We start from the raw sequence: 22,755 nt of genomic DNA, 5'->3' as shown, positions 1-22,755 counted from the left end.
TAGATTTGGAAGGAGCAATCATATTCAGCCATATAGATTTGAAAAGTGGGTATCATCAGATACCCACTTTTCAAATATCAAATACGCATTAGAATGGAGGATGTGTCTAAGAAAGCTTTTAAAACATCTTTTGGGCTATATGAGTTTTCTATTTGGGCTTACGAATGCTCTTGCCACTTTCAATCAGATGATGGACCACATTTTTAGGCCACATAGAGGTTTTGTGGGCACCTTCGAAGTAGAGCATAGAAGATACTTGGACATTGTGTTCAATGAACTATGTGGGTATATAATGGTTATCAATGACAAATGAATTCTTTTTGTATGAAATCCACTTTTTGGGGCATATTGTACGACTAATGGTATTCGCATGGACCTTGCAAGGGTTGAGGCAATACGATCATGGCCACCTTTGAGAAATGTGCATGAGATCCACTACTTCTTGGGTTTATGTTCTTACTATGAGAAATATGTATACGAGGTTTGTTGAAATTGCATCTCCATTGCATGCTTTGCAAAAGAAGGATGCTCCATTTAGATGGACAACAGTGGAAATTTCAGCATTAGAAAAGTTGAAAAAAAATGACTTGAGATCTTGTGCTTATGTTGACCAATCAAGTAAGTCATTTGTAGTTCATTGTGATACATGTGGTAACAGCATTGGGTTGGTTCTTATGTAGGATGGCCGAGTTGTAGCTTATGAGAGTTTAATTCTCCATGGTGCAAAAAAGAATTTGCAAGTCTATAAGAAAGAGCCCTTGGCTATAATTCATGCATTATTTATATGAAAACATAATTTATTGGGGGCTAATTTTATAGTGTAGACAGACTATCAAACTTTGAGGTGCTTTTTGACACAGACAAAGTTGTCAAAGAAGCATCGAGACAAGCAAATTTCCTCTGTATGTTTCATTTTTGGATTGTACATATTGATGGTAAAAAGAATATTATGGCTGATGCACTTTCATGAAAGAACAAATTTCAGTTGTCAGCATGGTTTATCACATTGAGTTGGATGCCATGAAAGGAAAATATGATGCTAATTCAGACTTTGTTAATGTTTATCATCAGCTTTGCAATGGCCAAAGGCATGACTGCTTTGTGCCAAGAGATGGATTTCTAATGATGCATGGACGATTGTGTGTCACAAAGCAATTAAGGTCCAGAGTTATCACTGAAAATCATGCTCCTCCTTATGCAGGACATAGAGATATCGATGCCATGGTCAAGGCAGTGAAGCATTTCTTTTATTGGCCAACTTTGAGGTATGATATAGAACAGTTTGTCAGAACATACATCGTATGTTAGAAGGTAAAGATTGTAGAAAAAAGGTGCCAGGTTTATTGCTGCCCTTGCTTATTCCAAATAGGCCTTAGCAGAGCATTGCAATGGGCTTTATTTTTTAGCTTTCTAGGACACCTACAGGAAATGATGGAATATGGACTCTCATTTGTAAGTTTAGCAAACAAGCCCATTTTATTCCGATGAGGAAGAAAATAAAGGCTAATCATATGGCACGATTATTTCTACAACACATCTTTAAGTATCGTGGTATGCCTGAGTCGAATATTAGTGATGGAGACCCTCAAATAACTTGTTTATTTTGGAGGGGGTTGTTTGAGAATATGGGTACCACACTAATTTCTCATCATCCTTTCATCCCGCAAACAAATGGCCAATCTAAGGAAGCAAACTCCACAATGTTAGATCTTTTGAGGTGCTATATTTTAGGCCACAAGACATAGTGGGACCAATATCTACCCTTGATTGAGTTTGCTTACAACACAATGCATAGTTCCACTAACAAAGCTCCATTGCAAAGATAAAGTATATACTTCAAAGATCACAAGAAAAGCAAAAGAGGGCAGTTGATCGTCATATATATGCTTTGTAGTTTACTAAGGGCAATTATGTATTGTTGCGTTTTGAAAAGGCAAGGCTAAAAAAGATGAAAGGAAAAGAAAGATTATATCTGAAGTTAAGTATGAGATACTATGGGCCCTTCCAAGTATTAGAAAAGATCAGCAATGTGCCATATCGACTAAAATTACACCACATTGGCGGATACACAATGCCTTTCATGTCAGTTTGTTAAAGCCTTTCCATGGTGATGTGCCAAAGGATATATTCACTGAAATTCAACTTGAGGTTGAGGAGTTGGATGACATTTTGGTACCCGAGCAGATTTTGGCACATAAGGAAAGAAAGGCCAAAGGTAAAGTTTCCAAGAGATACTTGGTGAAATGTCAAAATTATTCACCAATGGATGCCAAATGGATAAAAGAGGATGACTCAACAAACCATCCTCAATTATTACAGCTTTACCTAGATGCCTTTCAGTTAGAGCCAACTTTAGTTCAAGCTCAGTCAAGTTCAACGGAGTAGGGGTCTGGAGTATTGCTCGATGCTCAAGGGAAATGTAGCACTTCCACTCCACCAGTTATGAACAACTCTTGTATGTAGTGGATCTTGGATGTATTCAGTGTACTAGTCACTGTGAGTTATATGTAAACAAGGTTTCACCCAAGCATTGGATCTATACTTTTACTAGCTTATGATTAATTTGACATGAATTTTATCTCAATTTCAAGACAAATTCTGATTAGTTTCAATTCAACTTTTTAATCAGTTTGAAAAACATCTATAGTCACTTTTGAGATCAATTTTTGCATTGATTACTCGTCAATTTTTACAATGAGTTTATGATCAATTTGGAGTCATATTTGCAATAATTTATGATCAAATCTCAGATTAGCAAGATAATCAATTTATGGTCAAACTATGCTCAATTTTCAATCATTTATATCAAGTTTCATGGACAACATGTCATATAATGCCATTGATAGTTTTGGCCACGCTTTATGCTGAATTAATACTTTTCTATGATTGATAGTTGAAACAATTGAAAAACATGAGTTATGGTTGCATCCAATGAGTTCCTAGCAACAATTTTGAAATGATTTTTAATTTTATATTACATGCTAGCTAAAAATTTTCTACAAGTTTAAAACATTTAACATGGCTAGATAACAGTATCTAATGTTGTGACTATGATGCCTTGCAAAAATTCCAATGTAATATGCTTTTCATTAAGTACAATGTAATGTGATTAAGACTGATTGTACAAATTTTAAAAGAAAAGTCTCTCATGAGAACATAAAATTTTGAGATGCTTTAATCTTATTGATATAATATTTGATTAAGTTATTAATCAAATGAGCAAGGTTATTTAGCACATGTGATACACATGGCAATTACTACATGATAATAAGCTAAGGATCCCAAGGATGCAATGAATGATAAATACAAAAATTATGATAAGTTATCCTAAGTAAACTGAGAGTCAATCGATATTAGTTTTAACCTCAAAACAATTATTTGGCCAATAAGTGTTGACGATGATATTAGAGACTAGCATTAATTAGTTAATTAATTAATTAATATCATTTAAGTATTTATAAAGATTGCAAATTACTCAAAGTTACAAATGACCCAAACAATTTAATCATTGAGTCACATTTAATTTTGGACAATATCACAAGGACTAAAATTAATTTTAAAGATTATTTAATTTTAAAAACTAATTAAGTGGATAGATAATGCTAAAAAATGGATTGAGAAGGTTGCCACTTATCAAGGATGTCCATACAAACTAAGAAAACGTTTTTGGGAGCATTCAATTAGTTCACAACTTAGGAAAGATAGAGAACTATTGCTCAATTTTCTGATCAAAAAACAACAATTTACTATAAAAGACAGCTAACTTAGAACCTCAACAAGCAGAGGACAACAAAAAATTACCTTCCAAGAATTTGCAATAACATTATTAATCAAATGTCCACATTTTTAGAGATTCTTGACAATAGATTATTACATTAAATGCAAGCTAAAGCAAACAAGCAACAAAATTTATGATTTTCTTGTAAAGAAACTCGAATTTCTCTTATATTGGCTTTCTCTGACCTCCAATCCATTCTCAAGAGATCTCAATATTTCTCAAGCATTTTAAGCAAATCTCAACTAAATTTGATAGATAACCAAGAAGTCTGCTATAAATCCCAAATTTTTACAAAAATTAAGATTTGACAACCACCTCAAGACTCATGCCAATTGATAAAGGCATTGTATGCTGAATTCAACACCTGAAATTTATATAATTATCAAGGAATTCAAATACCAACCCATTCATTGTAATTTGGGGTAGCATTTGACCATTTGGTGGTTCCATTTGTGCAAGTCCAATGAAAATTCAAGGAATAATTGACCCGAATTGATTGTTGCTGATTATTACTGCGACGAAGAGGCCTTTTGAAACAACAAAGGAGATAATTTTTTGGCTTACAGAGTATCCAATATCAAAGATTATTAAAGCAATTAGAGCATTTCAAGTTATATTCATTTCTTGATTGCTATAGTTTAGTGCTTAATCAAGGAATTACCGCCCTTCCCAAGGAAGGTTGGTTTTGCTTACCACTGGGATAGCCACCAGATTATGAAAAACAAAAAAAGAGAAAATGAACTTGTTAGAATTTTGACCCTTGTGGTTTAAAACTTCAAAATTCAAAACGCTTGCACAATCATTCCACCATCATAAAGGCAAGTGAAACGGTAGTCCAAAGTTTTCTTTTTCCTTTAGACCACTTCCTACCTTTTCTATCATTTGGTTTGTATGGAGGTGATTACATGCACACCCATTGTAGAGTGGCTTTTACACACACACACACACACAACATCAAACTTGCATAGTTTGATAGACACTCAAAACTTGTCTCTACTACAAACCAACAATAATGTTCTCTCCTATAGACATACATGCCTTTTCAAGCATCTTATGTAACCTCCTAGATGCCCAAAAGTGAATCATTGGCATCCAGAATGAAGACTAAAACACCTCCATCAGCAAGAGTCCCTTGTTCCATTAAGCTCAAGAACTCCAGCAGAGACCTCATCACACGTTACAAACCCTACGACATGCAAGTACAACAAATGTCACCCATAATCTGCCACCAGCAGTTTTGAGCATGCTGTTTTTTCATATCAATGCTTCTAAGTTGAAGGTGAAGCTAGACTTTGGCAATCCCATATCCTGGCAATCTTTGGTGTACCACAATAACAATATCTGATCCTGTGGAAAGCCTTTTAAGACAAGGATTTAAGTTACCAATGTTATTGGGTGATCTGAGCACTAATGAATGTTCATTGTTAATAGCTGTCTACATAATTAAAAGGCTTTTATGATTTTTTCCAGCAATATATTTCAAAAATGTTATGACTTAACGTTGCAGACTTATGAAGTTTAGACATCACTTGTAATTGTTCAGGCATATGATGAGCCAAAACAATTATGCAATTGCAGCTACTGTTCTGATGTATCATTTCACATGTACACTCAGGCAAGCAGTTCTACAATCGCTTCGAAATTTTCCCCTGCTTTGTTTCAGTTTACAATCAGTACCCATCTTGACACATTATGAATAAGATGGTCAAAACACAGTTCTTACCTCTTGAGCTTGAACAAAATTCTCATTATTCCATCCCAACTTCTCTGAACTGTCCTTGCCCCCAATTACATTTGAAACAAGCTTTGTGACGTATGAGCACAGAAGAAGAATGCACATCTCAAAGAGATATCACTGAAAAAACTCTTTTGGTGCTTTTGTCTGTGGCAATGCAGTACCCCCTGTTTCTGTCAGCTGCACAGCTGCTCACAAAGGTCTTTATCAAGTTTTAACTATGCAGTGGTGCACCCAACTCCACCATCAACCTTGTCACTCTACTATTTAACAGTTTTACAGTGCCAAAATATAACACAACTTGACACGCACTGCTAGCGACCTGCAGAGGCATCAGAAGGATCTCTTCATGTTCTTTTTGTAAGTGTATACTTGTGCAAATTTCTGAACCATTAAACTCATAGAAGAGACTCAATTGGCTCTAGCCACCCGAGAATTGTTGAGGGACCTGCAATACTAGTCAGACTTAAGTTGCACTCCTTTGAGGCGCTCCACACGAGGTTTCAAAGAGTCCCGATATTCCCTAGCCACTTTATTGTTTGGATCAAAAACAAGAGCCTGCTCAAAGGCCTTCAATGCCTTGGCCAGATCCTTTTTCTTCTGATAGGCACTGCCCAAATTGTTCCATGCTACCACATACCCTGGTTGAAGTTTGAGTGCTTTTTCATACTGTGCAATGCCTTTGTCGATCTTTCCATCATTTACCAGACTAAAACCAAGAGCATTATGCACCTGCAGTATTCAATTGAGTTACAACTAAACTCAAGGCAACAAGCCAATTGGGACTCCAATAAGTAGAAAGTTCAATCACTGGATACCTGAGCTAAATCTTGGGGATCTTCATCCCATTTCTCAATTGCTTGCTCTAGATATCTTGAAGCTAGCCCAAAAAACTTTTTACGAAGCATGATTGCCCCAAGTTCAAAGTACTCTACAGCCAGTGCTTCGCCTGTTCTTACTCGATCCTGATTCACAACGGACAAGCAAATAATAATTAATTCTAGGAGAGTGGATTACATGAACATATTCAAAGTTGAAAAAACATGCACAGGGGAGCACTCCCAATCCCATCACATTTCTACCTTCTGCAAGCCCCATGTTTTTTGACAGTTCAAGGTTGACCTTAAAAGACTTCAATAGCATACCTGCAACACTTTTGCTGCTGTCTCAAGCTCTCTGCGGAATAAGAATTGTCGAACAACAAAAAAGCTAGCTATCCCAATCAAACCAAGTAAGGCTGCAAGATACAACACTTGTACTCCCAGTTCTAAATCAGCACCCAGCTCATCATACACAACTTCAAGTTCCTTGGACTGTGCATAGGCAGCATCTGTGAAGGTGGCAAGTATTATCAAAGCGGCAGATGTGGATAAAACTACACCACTGTATTCGCTGTTCGATTGCCACATCTCAGATAGACACCTTCTCCAAACCTCCACAATGCTGGCTGCAAAACTGTGCAGACCTTATGAGTAAACAACTTCACAAAGAGACTTCATCATAGTACAAACACAGATTACAAGAACATGTACATGAGCATTTCCTCGAACAATGATTTTCTGTTTCAAATAGCCTGCAGACTAGAGCCACAATCAGTACAAATCTCAGTGGTTATTTTCATTCCATGTGGACATTGATCCATGCACATGATGATATTCCAAAAATTGGCACGAAATGCATAGGAGCAAGATAAAGCTAGTCCAAATCTAGACTCCCTCACTTAATGCATCAGTGACTCTTTTCCCCGTCAACAGCTCACACCCCTCCGCCAAATGCCAGTTCTCAATCATGTTTGCGTTCATGGGGTGGGCTAAACATCTGGCATGACTACCTCTGGGTGTTCCGAGATGCTTAGAACAATGGCTTCTAAAAAGTTCATTAATCTGTGAGCTTGAATGAACAGCACAAATGTATGAACAAAACATAGTCTCTTAAAATTACAACACTGCTTCAAAGTCATAAACACAGCACAATTCTGCAAAATAACACTAGTTTGAGAACTTGATGAAGTGTAGAACAAATACTTTTGATTACAGAGTTAATACAACAAAGCTCTTGAATATGCCAATGAGATATTTTTTAAAGAGTTACTTTATGCCTACACTCATTACATCATAGCATAAATTCGGAGAGCACATTTTCCATGATAAAAAGAAGTAAGTATGTGATCATACCCAGACCAATTGGTTAGATACATTTTATAGAAAACTTACTAGTAAAAGCATCAACTTCATGATTATATTTACAAACTTTTTCTCAAAAAGCAAAATTGGAAGGACCGATATTTTACCTGTGTCAAGCTGCATGACATTAAAGCATTGAAGTCTTCTCTTGAGTTGTTTGCATGGAGCTTCAAGCCATCTTGTTATGTGCATCTGAAGGAAGAAAGATTCACTAATTGAGATTCATGAATGCCCAAGCTAAAACCTTCATGATGCCAGAACTATACAACCCTACAATGTTTTTATAGCACACACAATAAGCCAAAACCAATTCACATGGACTTTAAGTACAGCATAGTTCACAGGTGATGAAACTTACAAGCTAAGAGTTCTTATGATTTATCCCCTTGACTGTTGAAGTCCTACCATTTTTTGTACTGCCTCACATTCAACAAGCCTAAACATTTTCCATGGCTATTGAGACCCCTTACATGTGCTTAGCATTCCAAACTTCCACCCTGATCCTGCTTGGACAAGAACAACCTACCTATCATGAAAGTTTCGTGTGACAAACTTCCTTATTGGAAATGGCCTCTTCGATTTGTTTCCGATGAAGCAAAGGAGCTAGAGCTAAATGACCCAATGATGATTGTAGATGAATTAAAGGCGTGGAAAGAATAGAGCACAAAAGATAAAAATGTGATGTATTGGCTATCTAGAGTCATTGACAACACTATATTGGGACATATCAGAAATGCAAAAACCTCACATATAGCTTGGACAATTTTTGAGAACATATTTTCAGTATATACAAAGGCATGTAAGATTCAACTCAAGCAAGAGTTGAATACCTTGAAGAAAGAGAAGATGTTTGTAAATGAGTATGTTTTAAAAGTGAGAAGCATTGTAGACTCATTATTGATTCCATAATATTTTGGTGCACCATGCTAATCTCTCCCAAGGTGCCTCAATGACGAAATCATCTCCCTATCCCTAGTCAAAAATACATTGTAGTCATCTTTAAAGTGAGGTCAATAAGGCAATAGACCAGATTTCTATTTATAGCTGTGACGGAGCAGCATGATAAATGCATCTACGACTTGAGATCCTATGTAGCCAGTGTCCTTTGATGAGACTTAAACATAAACATACCATGATATGCTCGATAAAAGAATTTGTATAAACAGTATTTATGCTAACCATTTCTTTGTTTGTCACCCCGATATATTTGTCACCCCAATGCAATGCCTTGATCTGCATGAGACTTGGGGTTTGTCTCACTCGAGATTATCAAACTCTGGATCTTGGCTTGCAATCAGTATGACTGCAAACACACACCCCCCCCCCCAACTCCCTTTTTGGAGGTATGTGACTTGCCTAAGCATGCCATCAGCACTAAGTGGGTCCTTACACTTAAATGTCATACAAACAGTAGCATTGATTTGCTACAACACTAAACTTGTGGAAAAGGCGTATGTTCTGAGATAGGGCATTGATCACAATGCACCCATGTCACATATGATGACCATCCATACAGTCACTGCTTTGGCTGCACATCATGGCTGGAATGTACATATGTTAAGATTGCTTTCTTATGTGGTGATTTGAATGAGGAAGTCTATGTCAACCAGCCACCAAGGTTTGTACATGAGGGTATGGAAAAGAAAGTCTGCCCTTTGCAAAAAGCCTTGTATGGGTTGAAGCAAGTGCCACAAGAATGGTACAAGAAGATTCATTCTTACTTGATGGCCTAAGCTCTTGGAACAGCCTCACTAAGAGCACCCCATTAGACAAGAGGGGTATGATCTCCTCATTTTGATCTTGAGGTTGATGATATCCTCTCGATTGGAGGTGATGAGCAAAAAAATTCAGCGTTTTAAGACTGATTACAGCAAGCATTTGCTATGCCAAGATCTTGGCCACTTGCACTACTATCTTGGTATCCAGTTTGATACTATTGAGGGGGTGTTGTTTTGAGGCAGTCCCAGTACACTCCACAGTTATTGCAATGTTTTTAGTTTGAGGACTGCAAACCTGTCTCTACTCCAATGAAGTCAAGCTTCAATTTTCTCTTGTGGATGCTGGTGATCCTTTTGACACCTCTCTTTATCAATAGGCAGTTGGATGTTTGATCTATTTGTGCAATACACAGTTGGACATTCAATATGTTGTATCCCATCTGAGCTCATTTATCCATAGCCCAAGCTCAAGGCATTGGCAAGTAGTTAAGCGTGTCTTCCAATACTTGAAAGGCACACAGGCATTGGGACTCTTTTACCCTTGCAACACCTCTACTTCCTTGCATGCTTTTATAGATAGTGACTAGCCAAGATCTTTCAACAAGAGTGTCCACTAGTGGAAATTTTTTTTGAATCTCTTGGCTTAGCAAGAAGCGACTTACACTGGCCACTTCGAGCTATGAAGCTGAATATACGGTAGCTTGTGCAACTACAATTGAGTGTGTTCAGCTCAAATGCCTTTGATTAAACCTGCATATTGCACTTCCGTCAGCTATATCTATCTCCATTGATAGTCAAAGCGCATTGGTAGTGGCACAAAATCCTCTATTTCATGCACCTACAAAGCACATTGAGGTGCATTAATACACTATCAAAAAAAGACTCCATGCAAGGGAGATTGATTTAGTCTATGTGCCTACATAGGGAAATATAGCAAATATATTCACCAAGACTCTATCCAAAGAAAAGTTTGAAACTTTTCGCAAAGCCTTAGGCTTACTTTTATTTGGGATTGATCAAGGACATCCCTATTTCGTTCACACCATTCACTCCAAGGGGGTTTGTTAACTATTTAATACACCTTGTATTTTTCTCTAAGTCATTAGGTGTATATGCACCCTCTCCATATGCACTTTCTACCCTCTTGCATGGGAGGATCCAACAGTTTACTATGAGTTCATTGTGTTCATACACTTCTTGTTTCCTTAGCAAACCCTAGCATATCTTCACACATTGGGAGGATGTGACCTAGACCTATCTAGACTAGAGACTCTGCAACCAATCACACTACTCAGCATTCAGGCTGCACCTTTGAGATGTTCCTAGCACATAACTAATATCAACAAATTAACAACAATGATTTGCTACAGCAATGAGCCACACAGCCTCAATTTTCCCTGAATTAGAATCCCAGCCCTGATCTTAGAGGGACTCTTCTTGTCTATAGGAAAGAAGGGCATACCCAAGTATGTAGTCTTGACATAGGAAGAAAATATCGAAAAAAATAGCCTCCCCACATAGCTCATTGAGCACGTGTTTGTGTGATTCTTGTTGAGAAGCAAGGGTGCATTAGAGTGTATTAGCATTAGGATCCATCATTGAAGATATTCAAACTTTAGTCCCAAACATGTTTGCTAGATAAGATACTCTCATGTAATGATTGGGCAACTTGCATGAAGACTACTCTAAGTTTTTAGGCCTGAGAGGGGATGTTGAGCTATGCTGAATTAGCCTCTTAAACAACCCCAAAAATGCTTCATTAATTACATCCCTAAATCAGTATGCAGTTCAAGAGAGTTCATAAACGATGTGCGATGCAAGGTCCCGAAACTTTCTATAAATATGCCGGCTGCCCTCCATTCAGCCTCAATCTAGTTTTTGTAGGTTTCAAGAGTTATGTCTCTACCACCCACACCCCATTCCTAGAGGACACACAATCAAAGCTTCCCCTTGTTGTTTGCTATCATCTAGCACCTAATTTCAGCCTCGTTCTCAGGCTGTTGGCTGTTGCCATCATCTAGAGCTGTCATTTGGTCCTCTCAAGCAGCATTTATTGCTGACGTCACCTATTGGAACTGTCGCCATCATCCAAACTTTACGTTTGATAAGCTTCTCTGTTCTCAAAATGTAGCTTATACTTCTTGCACAGTCATCTTCAAGCTCCAGTTGTCACCTAGTTTTTCTCTCCTCAAGTACCTGCGTTTTTAGTCTTTCACTCTCCTCACTGCCTATCTGCATCTCATACGGCCTTCCTAGCTATATTTGCTAGTGTTCAACACTCAAAGGCTGCCTTTGCTACATTTCGGGATCCATCAAGAGTACAACACACTCTCCTACTCAGCACCTTAGCCTCAGTCCTCGAGACACGAGAGTTCGAGGTATAGTTTTCATTCTTGCACGGTTGGTTTGTTGCATGGGCATTGTATATTCACTATCCATTCATTCATTTAGATTCACTGTGTTCATTGTCTCTATGTTACCCTAACCCTAACTGTGTTCTTCTGAGCTTATGCTTTGTCATATACTTTAGTTTATGCTTCTATGTTAGGACTTTTTTTTCACAAGGGAAAGCCCAAGTGCCCACACTATGGGAAAGGCACACAAGTCAAAGAGAAATATTGGCAAACATACCCCCCATATGAAGCCTGGAGCAAAGATTGATACCAAAGTGTAATGTCTCCATTACTCAGTTTATTTAATAAACAATTTGCGTATACATTCCAAAAATTGATTTATGTTAAAAACAAAATGGTAAAGATTGCACATTTTTAAAACTAGCTCTAACTACGAAGATAATTGATGAGGTATTATATGCTAGTTCATGGAAGAAAGGCTTGAGAAACCCTCCCAAGACAAGCTAATTAAAACTATGTTTGTAGTATAGAACAATAAAAAAAACTAGCCTAGTGGATAGTCACTTTGCAGTTAAGTACACTTGGATGACGACACTGCTAGGATAGGTGACCTCCCGGGAAGCTTTTCCTATAAGCTAATGGAAGCTTCTCGTGCACAGCCAATGGCGCCAACGAAGCATTCGTAGCCCGTTGCCAAGTATGCCAAGGCCAAGATACCAAGGTCTATCCTGGGTCGATGTCTTGGTCGTGAACCTTGGAGTGACGCTCGCTTATCAACGCAACGCACAGTGCTCGCCGTATATTCGTAAATTCTTTATCTCCACACTACGTTCAAAAATGGTGTCCCTCTCTGACATCATCAATGATATCATCAAAAACGCTAAAAGCAAGCGTTCTCTCTTTACCTCCTCCCCTTCCCCCCCCCTCCCCCTCCCCCGATTACTATATAAAAAAGGATAGAGTGTCACGTCAGAACAACCATCCATGCAAAAGTCTCTCTGTTATTAACACGACGAAGCTTTGCTGCAATCAACCGAGCCTCTCTCTCTCCACACCTACATAGAAGCGCTACTCAAATCCATCAAGCTTCTTCCATGGCTCCCAAGAGACATCAAGATGCTAAGCGAGGTCATATTTGGAGAGCTCCCCAACGCGAGGAAGTAGTCGCTGCTGAAGCATAAGAGAAAGTTACCCCCAAATCTATTCAACCCGAAGGACCAATTATTTCACAACAAACCGAGGTTGCGGTCATAGCCCGTAATTCCGATGGATGGCTGAACGAAGATAGTCAAGTTCAGTATACAAAAAAAGAATTACTTTTAAGCTATTAACTCTACAACTTCCTAATTTTTCTATTTTATGTTATTGCTTTTTTGCATCTTACGATAAAGTGCGGGATAAGTTAGTAATGTTAAAAAAGCCCATAGGATAAGTCTGTTATATAGATTACGATTAGTTGAATCGTACTTAAACTTACAAAAACATGTTAATATTATCAATTGCTTTTTAGGAAAGAGATAAAGTGCGGGATAAGTTAGTAATGTTAAAAAAGCCCATAGGATAAGTCTGTTATATAGATTACGATTAGTTGAATCGTACTTAAACTTACAAAAACATGTTAATATTATCAATTGCTTTTTAGGAAAGAACACGGGAATTGATGAGAGGGATAGATTCTATGCATCGCATACATTAGCAAGTGTGTTAAAAATGTTTTATGGTTATGTCTACTTTTGGATTTGTGAATGATGAATTATGTCTCTTATAATTCTGTGCTTGTAACAGCCAGACGAGTTATGCATTGTAGTGGTTTGGGACATTGGGATCCCCAACCCAATGCTCCCTAACACTCTGCAGAGTGTGGAAAAACTCACCTGCGAGTAGGGTTACTATGCTCCCGAGGGAGATAGGTGTTTTTGATTTTTTATCACTCGAGCACCTGAGAGAGCAAAGGGCCGAGTGATAAGTGGCCCTGCTATATAGGATGACTCTTGAGGCTCAGGGAAGCTTAGAGGGGCTCTGAGTTAGTAAATTCCCTGTTGACCGCAAACAGAGTGCGATTACATACAGCCCAATCCTATGAGATTGGAAGATCCTAGGACAATGTCTTTTTGCGGAAAGACGATTTTGTACCACTCTATAGAGTGATGGTTTTGCTTGTTATTATGAAATAAAGTATTTGATTTTTTAATTGTTTGTTATGTGCCAAAGATTGGGTTTAACAAACCCAATTTAACTGAGTAATAAAAGGAAGCTGTTTTTTTTATATGTCTAAACAACGTGGTAGTATGCTTTGTTAATTAGAAAACTAAAGCAAACCCAATTAAGAAAAGTGAGAGGCTTCGTTCCTGATGATCATGTTAGCCTGCTCCTCTTCAGTCTCAGTCTGTCATCTCCTGGTTGTGAGCTCCTGTCAGAGTCTGACAGGAGACAGAGGAACTCTGTCAGGACATTTTTGTGGCTGCCCTAGTCAGCATGCAGCCCTGGGTTTGTTACAGCCCAAACTGGGCTGTTTTTGTCCAGACTGCCCATTTTTCTGGGCAGTCGGCCAGATCTGGCCATAGTCGGCCAGATCTGGCTGGTCGGCCAAATCTGGCCAGGTCGGCCAGTTTGGCTGGTCGGCCAGTTTGCTGGCCTGGGGGCTATTTATAGCAGCCCCCCCAGTCAGTCCAGCATTGTTCTCTGCAGGTACAGCACTGCTCCCTCCGTCTCCGTCTCCGGCATTGGTGCTGCCACTGCTTCCAGTCTGTCCTGGTTCCCTCACTGACGCTCTGGGCTGCGTGCAGGGACTGTTCTGTCCATTCCAGTGTATTCAGCATTCATCTCAGAGTGCAGACTTTCTTCCTTCATTCTCTGCTTTCTCTCTCCTCTCCTCCGTGTTCGTGTTCTTCTTCCGTTGCGCACTCTCACATGGTATCATCGCCTGATTGAGAGCACGGAGGACACACCTTCAGGAGAGAAATACCTTACTGCTGCTGCCAACAAATCCATAACAGCCAGGCGACTGCTTCAGGAGGCTGTACAGCCTGCGTTTGCTGCTCACGCTGACTGCAGAGGCTGCCACGTCATCCAGCGACGCAGCAACCCTGCGTTTTCCACCAGGCGGCCTCTCCTGCTGCTGGGCGACCTCCCTACAGGCTGCGTTTTGCTGCTCTGCAGGTCGCTTCCACCCCAGGCGGCTCTTTTCCTGCTGGCGACCTCTGTCCGAGGTGTTTCCTGGTGCTGGTGGTCTCTTTTCTGGTGTTCGACATCAGATCTCTTTGCGTTTTGCAGATCCAGGTGTTTGTAGGCACTCTCTGCCTGCGTCTTGGTGGTTGGTGACCACATTGCTGGTCCTATTTCGACAGCGGCACAACTTTCTTTGGTATTTTGCAGATTGGAAGATGTCTTACCAGTTTTCAGGCTTTGAAGACTCAGAGGATGAGCTTCTCTCTCATCATTCCTCTGAGCGGAGGCGGGATTATCGTGAAGTTCGACATCGGGAAGAACCTCCTCGCACTCGTCCTTCTTCAGTCCATGCATCTCAGAGGGTTCCATCTACTGCGAAGGTTTCTTCAGTGAAGACTGCTTCAGATGTGCGGATGCCTTCCTTGATTCCCTCTATACAGGTGCCGATTCTCCCTTCCTTTCCGAAGGAAGATAAATTGGATGGTTCCAACTACTCCCTATGGTCATGCAAGGTGGCTTGCATCCTTGATACCTTTGACCTTTGGGAGCTTGTTTCTTCGCCCATCGACCGACCCCCCGTGGATTCGTCCGATGGCACCTCTATGGACCGTGCAGCCTTATGGGACTACAGGTGATGCTCTTTGGACAGGTACACAGGAGGGTGGGCTTTATACGCTCACAGCCTTGGCTGCGCGGACTTTCCATGAGCTTGGGCTGCTTTGGCATGCTCGGTATGGTCATTTGAACCTCGATTCTCTTCGCCGGGCTTCTAGGAGGAAGATGGTGGAGGGACTTCCTGATTTTCCTCCTCTTCACACTTTGTGCCCTAGCTGCTTGAGGGGCAAGCAGCACCGGCAGCCTCACCCGCAGGTTGCTTCTAGGCGGGCTTCTTCTCCGCTTGAGTTGGTTCATACCGACCTTTGCGGACCCATGGGCACGGCCTCCCTTGGGAAGGCCGAGTATTTGATGCTGATTGTGGACGACTTTAGTCGTTATGTGTGGCCTTATTTCTTGGAGTACAAGAGCGAGGCGTACTCCCGTTTCTGTGAGTGGCAGGTGTTTGTGGAGACCCAAACAACTTCCAAGGTTCGTGGTGTTCGAGCTGATCACGGTGGCGAGTTCACTTCTCACCTTTTCTCTCAGTTTTGCAGGGATCATGGTATTCGGGTGGAGTATTCCCATCCGAACACACCATCTGAGAATGGTGTGGTGGAGCGTGCGAATCGGACCATGATTGAGATGGCCCGATCTATGCTAGAGCATAGGAGTCTTCCTCATTTCCTTTGGGGTGAGGCGGTGGCTACAGCGGTGCATATTCGCAACCGCTCTCCGACTTCGGCATTACAGGACATGACTCCGTATGAGGCTTTCTTTGGAAAGAAGCCTTCCGTGTCCCATTTTCGCATCTTTGGGTGCGATGCTTTTGTCCATGTGGACAAGAAGAAGAGGAAGACGAAGTTCGACTCTAAGTCGAGAAAGCTTATCTTCGTTGGTTATAGTACGACCACGAAGGGATATCGGCACTATGACCCGACGACGCGGACGGTTGAGGTAAGCAGGGATGTGATTTTTTATGAGGCTTCGGCCTCTGAGGATCCGCTTGATGGTTCTATTACAGATGTTTCTTCATCCTCGACGGACCCTCCCCCACCTTCTCTCCCTTCCCTTCCTTCCAGGATGCCCCTTAGCACCCCCCCAATCCTCCTCCTTCGGCTTCCCTTTCCCCTTTGGTGGATGTGCCTTCGTCTTCTACGAGCTCTTCTACCGCCACTTCGGGATCTTCACGGGATATACAGCCTTCTTCAGATGCGGAGGATCTACCTTCACTCGGTGAGGGGGAGTCCCTCTCCGATTTGGGTGCTTTACAGGTTCCGGAGACCCCCCGGTCTCCCTCACAGCAGCAGGAGTCTCTCAGGATTCCTTTATGGTATCGCCGGCTCATGCAGGATTCAGGTGTTACTTACTTTCCTGCTTCTTCTACAGGTCCCCGTCGCTCAGCACGTTTACAGGCCCAGCGGGACAGTTCACTATGTGTGAACTATGCTCTTATGTCACAGATTCTTCAGGATTCCGAGCCTTCCACTGTGGAGGAGGCTCTTGCACAGGATATTTGGAGACAGGCTATGCAGGCCGAGCTCGATTCCATCGAGCGAAACCATACGTGGGAGCTTGTTCCGTGTCCCGCGAAACGGAAGGTGATTGGTGTGAAATGGGTCTTTAAGACCAAATATCTTGCAGATGGCTCCTTGGACAAGCATAAAGCTAGGCTTGTTGCCAAGGGTTTTGCACAGCGTGCAGGGTTGGACTACTTTGAGACTTTTGCTCCTACAGCTAGGATGTCTACCATCCGAGTTCTTTTGGCTCTTGCTGCTCACCACCATTGGCCTGTCTTTCAGATGGACGTCAAGTCTGCTTTTCTGAATGGCGTTCTTGAGGAGAAGATTTATGTTTCACAGCCTCCTGGTTTTCTTGTGCAGGGGAAGGAGGATCATGTCTACAGGCTGCGGAAGACTCTTTATAGCCTCAAGCAGGCTCCTCGTGCTTGGTACCAGCGGATTGACCACTTCTTTCTTCAGAGTGGCTTTGCGCGCTCCGCTTATGATCCCAACCTCTACTTACGGGTTGTGGATTCTCTTTCGGTGTTCCTTATCTTGTATGTGGATGATCTTATCATTACAGGGAGCGACACTCAGCAGGTGGAGCATACACGGTCCATTCTTCAGCAGGAGTTTGACATGACGGATCTAGGGATCCTTCACTTCTTTCTAGGTCTGGAGATCTATCAGATGGCACAGGGCATTTTTATCTCGCAGCACAGGTACATCTCCGAGCTTCTTTCGGAGTTTGATATGGCTGATTGTCGGCCTATCTCATGCCCCATGGACCCTGAGTCCAAGCTTTTGACAGCTGGAGTTCCTCTTACCGATCCCACCCGTTACAGGTGCCTTGTCGGCTCTCTTATCTGGCTACTTCACACTCGGCCGGATATCTCTTTTGTGGTGGCTTTATTGTCTTCTTTTATGCAGACTCCTACCCAGGATCACTGGCAGGCGGCCTTGCAGGTTCTTCGCTATTTGCAGGGGACTCGATCCTTCGGGATCATGTATGGAGATGGGATTACCCTTTCTGGATGGAGTGATTCTGATTGGGCAAGTGATGTGGATTCGAGACGATCCACTACAGGTTATGCTTTCACCCTTGGATCTGGTGCTGTCTCTTGGAGCAGCAAGAAGCAGCCTACTGTGGCACTTTCTTCTACAGAGGCTGAGTATCGGGCCCTTTGTTCGACCGCTATGGAGGCAGTTTGGCTTCGTCGCTTACTCGCGGAGATTGGCTTTTCTCAGACCGGACCTACGGAGCTACGCGTGGATAACCAGAGTGCTCTTGCTCTGGCTAAGAACCCGGTGTTCCATGCTCATACAAAGCACATTGAGGTTCAGTATCACTATGTTCGAGAGCGGATCGTGGATTCGGAGCTGGTGGTGGTCTATTGTCCTACGGCGGCCAATGCAGCTGATCTCTTTACGAAGCCGTTGCCTCAGGCTTCTTTGCTTCATCACATGCGGTTCTTGGGTCTTCAGACTCTCCCAGGAGTTGAGAGGGGGTGTTAGCCTGCTCCTCTTCAGTCTCAGTCTGTCATCTCCTGGTTGTGAGCTCCTGTCAGAGTCTGACAAGAGACAGAGGAGCTCTGTCAGGACATTTTTGTGGCTGCCCTAGTCAGCATGCAGCCCTGGGTTTGTTACAGCCCAAACTGGGCTGTTTTTGTCCAGACTGCCCATTTTTCTGGGCAGTCGGCCAGATCTGGCCATAGTCGGCCAGATCTGGCTGGTCGGCCAAATCTGGCCAGGTCGGCCAGTTTGCTGGCCTGGGGGCTATTTATAGCAGTCCCCCCCAGTCAGTCCAGCATTGTTCTCTGCAGGTACAGCACTGCTCCCTCCGTCTCCGTCTCCGGCATTGGTGCTGCCACTGCTTCTAGTCTGTCCTGGTTCCCTCACTGACGCTCTGGGCTGCGTGCAGGGACTGTTCTGTCCATTCCAGTGTATTCAGCATTCATCTCAGTCAGTGTAGACTTTCTTCCTTCATTCTTTGCTTTCTCTCTCCTCTCCTCCGTGTTCGTGTTCTTCTTCCGTTGCGCACTCTCACAGATCAAACGCCTATGGTTGGGTGGACCCGATAAGTATTGTAACTTTCCAACACTAGATAGAGCTGATTAAATCGTAACCCTCCCAATATCCATAGAATTAGTTACCAGGTTTAACATTGTTTTAGGGGCCGGAGCTGAGATTTTACCTTATGGGTAGAGGGATCGAGTTACACTCTCCCTCGTCTCTCACTCTCTTTGAACCCAATGCGGTGTTAATCTCACTCCTATCTTTGATTGATTATAAAGTGGTCTTTCTTAGGTGGGCGTTAGATTATTGTAAGGGGTGACTTGTCCATGCTTCCCCTGTGAAGTAGAACTGAGATTCCCATGTTCAACTAAGTCCTAGGTTTCCCATGGGGAGACTAGATAGTGATATGCATGGATATGAATTTCGGTTGACTACTAAGAGGACTCCTCCAGGTCTGTTGGAGGAGACACCTCACACAAAGATTTGAAGGCTACACTATCCACAACTACAAAGTCCATTTTGTTCATCTCTATGGCGAATGGAATATACTGCTCTTGCTTCTTCCACTATGGAGAAGCCTTTGCTTGTGGACAACAATGCATCATCCTATATGACTTACTGTCTAGATTGAATTCAAGGTCTACCTTCTAAAGAGGCAACATCACTATTAGTGACAACTCATCGTTTCCAATTCATGTGGGCATAATCGCACTTGTTTCTAACAAACAAGATTTTACAACCAAAGTTCTCTATGTCCCAAACTTAAGTTTGAGCTTGCTATCTACTCATGGACTCACATAGTTGGGAACCCGCTTGTTCTTCTTCTTCACCCAAGAGGCAATGATTGTGGAGCATTCAACCACCATAGATGTTTTTACGTAAAGTACACGAGAGGGTGAGCTCTACAAGCTCATCGCCATAGCAACCGTGTCTCCTTCAACTCTTGGGCTACTTTGACATGCTTGTTCTGGGCATCTTAATTTGATTCCATCCACTAGCTATCAAACAAGGTTCTAATCAAGGTTCTACCAAATTTTCCTTCCATTACTACTTTATGCCCTCACTGTTTGAAGGCCAAATAGCATCGCCAACCTTTTCCTAAGGTGGCCGGCCACTAGATGGGCTTCTACACTCTTAAGAGTTAGGGCATACAAGAACTACAAGAACTACAAGGGCTAAGTACCTTATACTTGTAATTGATGACTTATCCAAATATGAGTAGCCTTACTTTTTAGAGTTAAGTCAAAGGCTTTTCCAACTTTTGTGAGTGAAAGGTGAAAACAGCCTCTCTTTTGGGAAAAGGTGTTGGTAGATTAGTCAATTCATGAGTGAGTCTATGCATGTGTATTTATGGATTGAGCACTTTAGAATATTTAAGATATTTTTTCTAGTAATTATTCCAATGATTCATGGCATTTATGGCTGGCCAACTACATCATGAAGCTGGCTGACCTGATTATTTATTGACATTATTTTATGCCTATATGTTTAGTCTCCCTCATCCCCAATCTATACCATTCACTTGCATACTTCCAATGCATGTTCTATTGGAGAGAGAGAGCTAGTGTCCGTGCCCACTCAGCCAATGACTCACTATTGTACACAGCTATCTCGTGTTTGGTGTATGGATTCCATTTCCTGAGCATATCTCTGAGTTCTCCTTTTGCAGTGTTCTTTTTCTTTCTTTTGCTTTCTCTCTTCTTTTGTGTTGTGCAGTCTATCAACAATCTTCTATGCTACCATCACTACACTACTTTTGATATGGTATTGGACGTCTGTGTGTGAGCCCTTAGTGCTATTTTCTGTTGTAGACAATCTGCCCCCACACTCCTTTACTACTGATCCAACTTCCTTTATCTGCTGTAGCATGGGCGACCAATTTCTAGGTATGTTCTACCTATTCTCAGCCTTCAACCCTCTGCATTTTTTATGCTGCAATCTGCATTTTGATTTTCTGCACCATTTTAGTGCTGTATGCCTGCATTTAATGCTCATATAATCTGCATTTTTGTACTCTATTTTTGTTTTTTGCATTGAATGCACTTGCAAGCTGGACAACAGCCTTTGCAAGGCTCTAGCAGTGTTTGTTGGCTGTAATCAACCTGATTTTCCCAGATTTTTCTGATCAGCTCCTCTCTACACTATGTGTGAACTCCTAATAGTGCAATCTATGTTGTGTTTAGGTTGTACTCTATCTCTACTTCTCTTATTTCCCTTATCCTCTCATTCTATCCTCTCCCAATGGCACCTCCTTGCTATTCTACTGATGATAAACTTCATGGCCATGATTATCTCACATGGATGCTATCATGAAAGCATGGTTTGTGCAAAAGCGATTATGGTACGTGGTTTCTGGAGCTATTGAGTGTCCCCAACCTCCTACTCATATTCCAAGTGATTGAGACCCTGTCAACCATGAGGAAGCTTTGCTTACATGGGATTACAGTGATGCTCATGTGTACTCTACTCTTCTCAATTATCTCTAAAGATCGCGGCCGCCACCTCCCAGATTTCATGAATCACAGCCCACAACAGCAAAACCTAAGGCCCAACAGCCTAGATTTCAATGGCAGCCTAAGCAATCACAACCGCTGCCTAGGAGTCGACGCTCCTATCCTCATAAAACCAAAAACTTTAAGCCTAGGAGGCTAAGACGCAGTCACAGAAAGCGCCACATGATCAAGCAAAGATGGGTCCCTAAAGCCCTCTTGCATGCGCAAGGCTACTACGTGGGCAACAACTGGCTGTGAATCCCTAAGGCCTACACGACCAAAGGCACTACTCATACGCTGCCCTCAAGCTTGATCAACCCAAGTCCCATAAACCCTCCAAACCATAAGCCGCAGTGCTCTCCAAAACCTCAGCCATCCGACTCATCCACGCCTAAACCTAAGAGAGTCACACAAGCCTATCGGCCCAAACAACAAACTCCGTCACAAGACTCATCACCCGACCAAGTCAATCCGACTCCCCAAATCCAACCTGAATGCAGCAATCCGTCCGTCGTGGCTGCTCCTAATCCACCCATAATCCAAGCAGCCCAACCGCAAACTCAAGAACACTCCCAACCGCAACTCTTCATTGTCACAGGCTCTAGTTCTAGCAAACCTCGACCACCCGTCGGCCTTACGCCCTCCTATGAATGCAAATCCTTTTTAGCGTTGGCCGCCGACCTCGCTGAGGACACTGCGGATGACGTGGTGGAATGCATTAAACGACTAGACACCACCTTCATGTCGCTAGCACTAAGCTACGACAGCTTGGACTTAGGACTATTGGAGGAACCCTTTGCAACTGAAGTTAAAACGATGCCGTGCTCCTGGGAAACCTTTGAATTCACATTCGCAAAAGCTTCTCGCTCCGATGCTGAATTGCTCAACAGCGAGATCTCCAAGGAGCAAGCCATCAAACAACGCCTCATCATGTCATACGATCAGCGAACCACTTCTGCTATCACTGATCAAGAAATCACAGCGTTATCAAAGCTCGCTGATACTGACTCCCCGTTCTTGAGGCATTGGTACACTCTTAGGCTGCAATGGAAAGTTGAAGGATGCCGCATAATGACCAACGCTAAGCAGCGCCGCGCTATCAAAACAACGGAATACGACCCCACATATGTCGCCCCAACCTCGTATAGAGTGTTAACCACTCTTCAGGGCCGACCCATGGAAGAACACATCAAAGGGCACCCCTACCTCGATCGC

The 22,755-nt window shown here is 42.1% G+C and overlaps 1 protein-coding gene across 1 annotated transcript in view; it reads right to left on the bottom strand.

Annotated features, from left to right (window-relative positions):
• Positions 1 to 5,232: 5,232 nt before the first annotated feature.
• LOC148030118 (Tetratricopeptide repeat (TPR)-like superfamily protein) overlaps positions 5,233 to 22,755 on the bottom strand; it is a 34,649-nt gene continuing 17,126 nt past the window's right edge. Inside the window, exons 3-6 of the mRNA XM_087686396.1 lie at positions 7,804 to 7,888; positions 6,659 to 6,960; positions 6,332 to 6,478; positions 5,233 to 6,245 (exon numbers count right to left, since the gene is read on the bottom strand). Coding sequence (XP_087542522.1) covers positions 5,970 to 6,245; positions 6,332 to 6,478; positions 6,659 to 6,960; positions 7,804 to 7,888 — 810 coding nt within the window. The 3' untranslated portion in view covers positions 5,233 to 5,969. The remainder of the gene's footprint in view (positions 6,246 to 6,331; positions 6,479 to 6,658; positions 6,961 to 7,803; positions 7,889 to 22,755) is intronic.

This window comes from Lygodium microphyllum, chromosome 10 (genome assembly GCF_053477565.2).
Source record: "Lygodium microphyllum isolate KBCC chromosome 10, Lygodium_microphyllum_v1.1.10, whole genome shotgun sequence".
Taxonomy (NCBI): Eukaryota; Viridiplantae; Streptophyta; class Polypodiopsida; order Schizaeales; family Lygodiaceae; genus Lygodium; species Lygodium microphyllum.
Note: the sequence above shows the minus strand (reverse complement) of the source record. Positions and strands in the feature narration are given on the sequence as shown.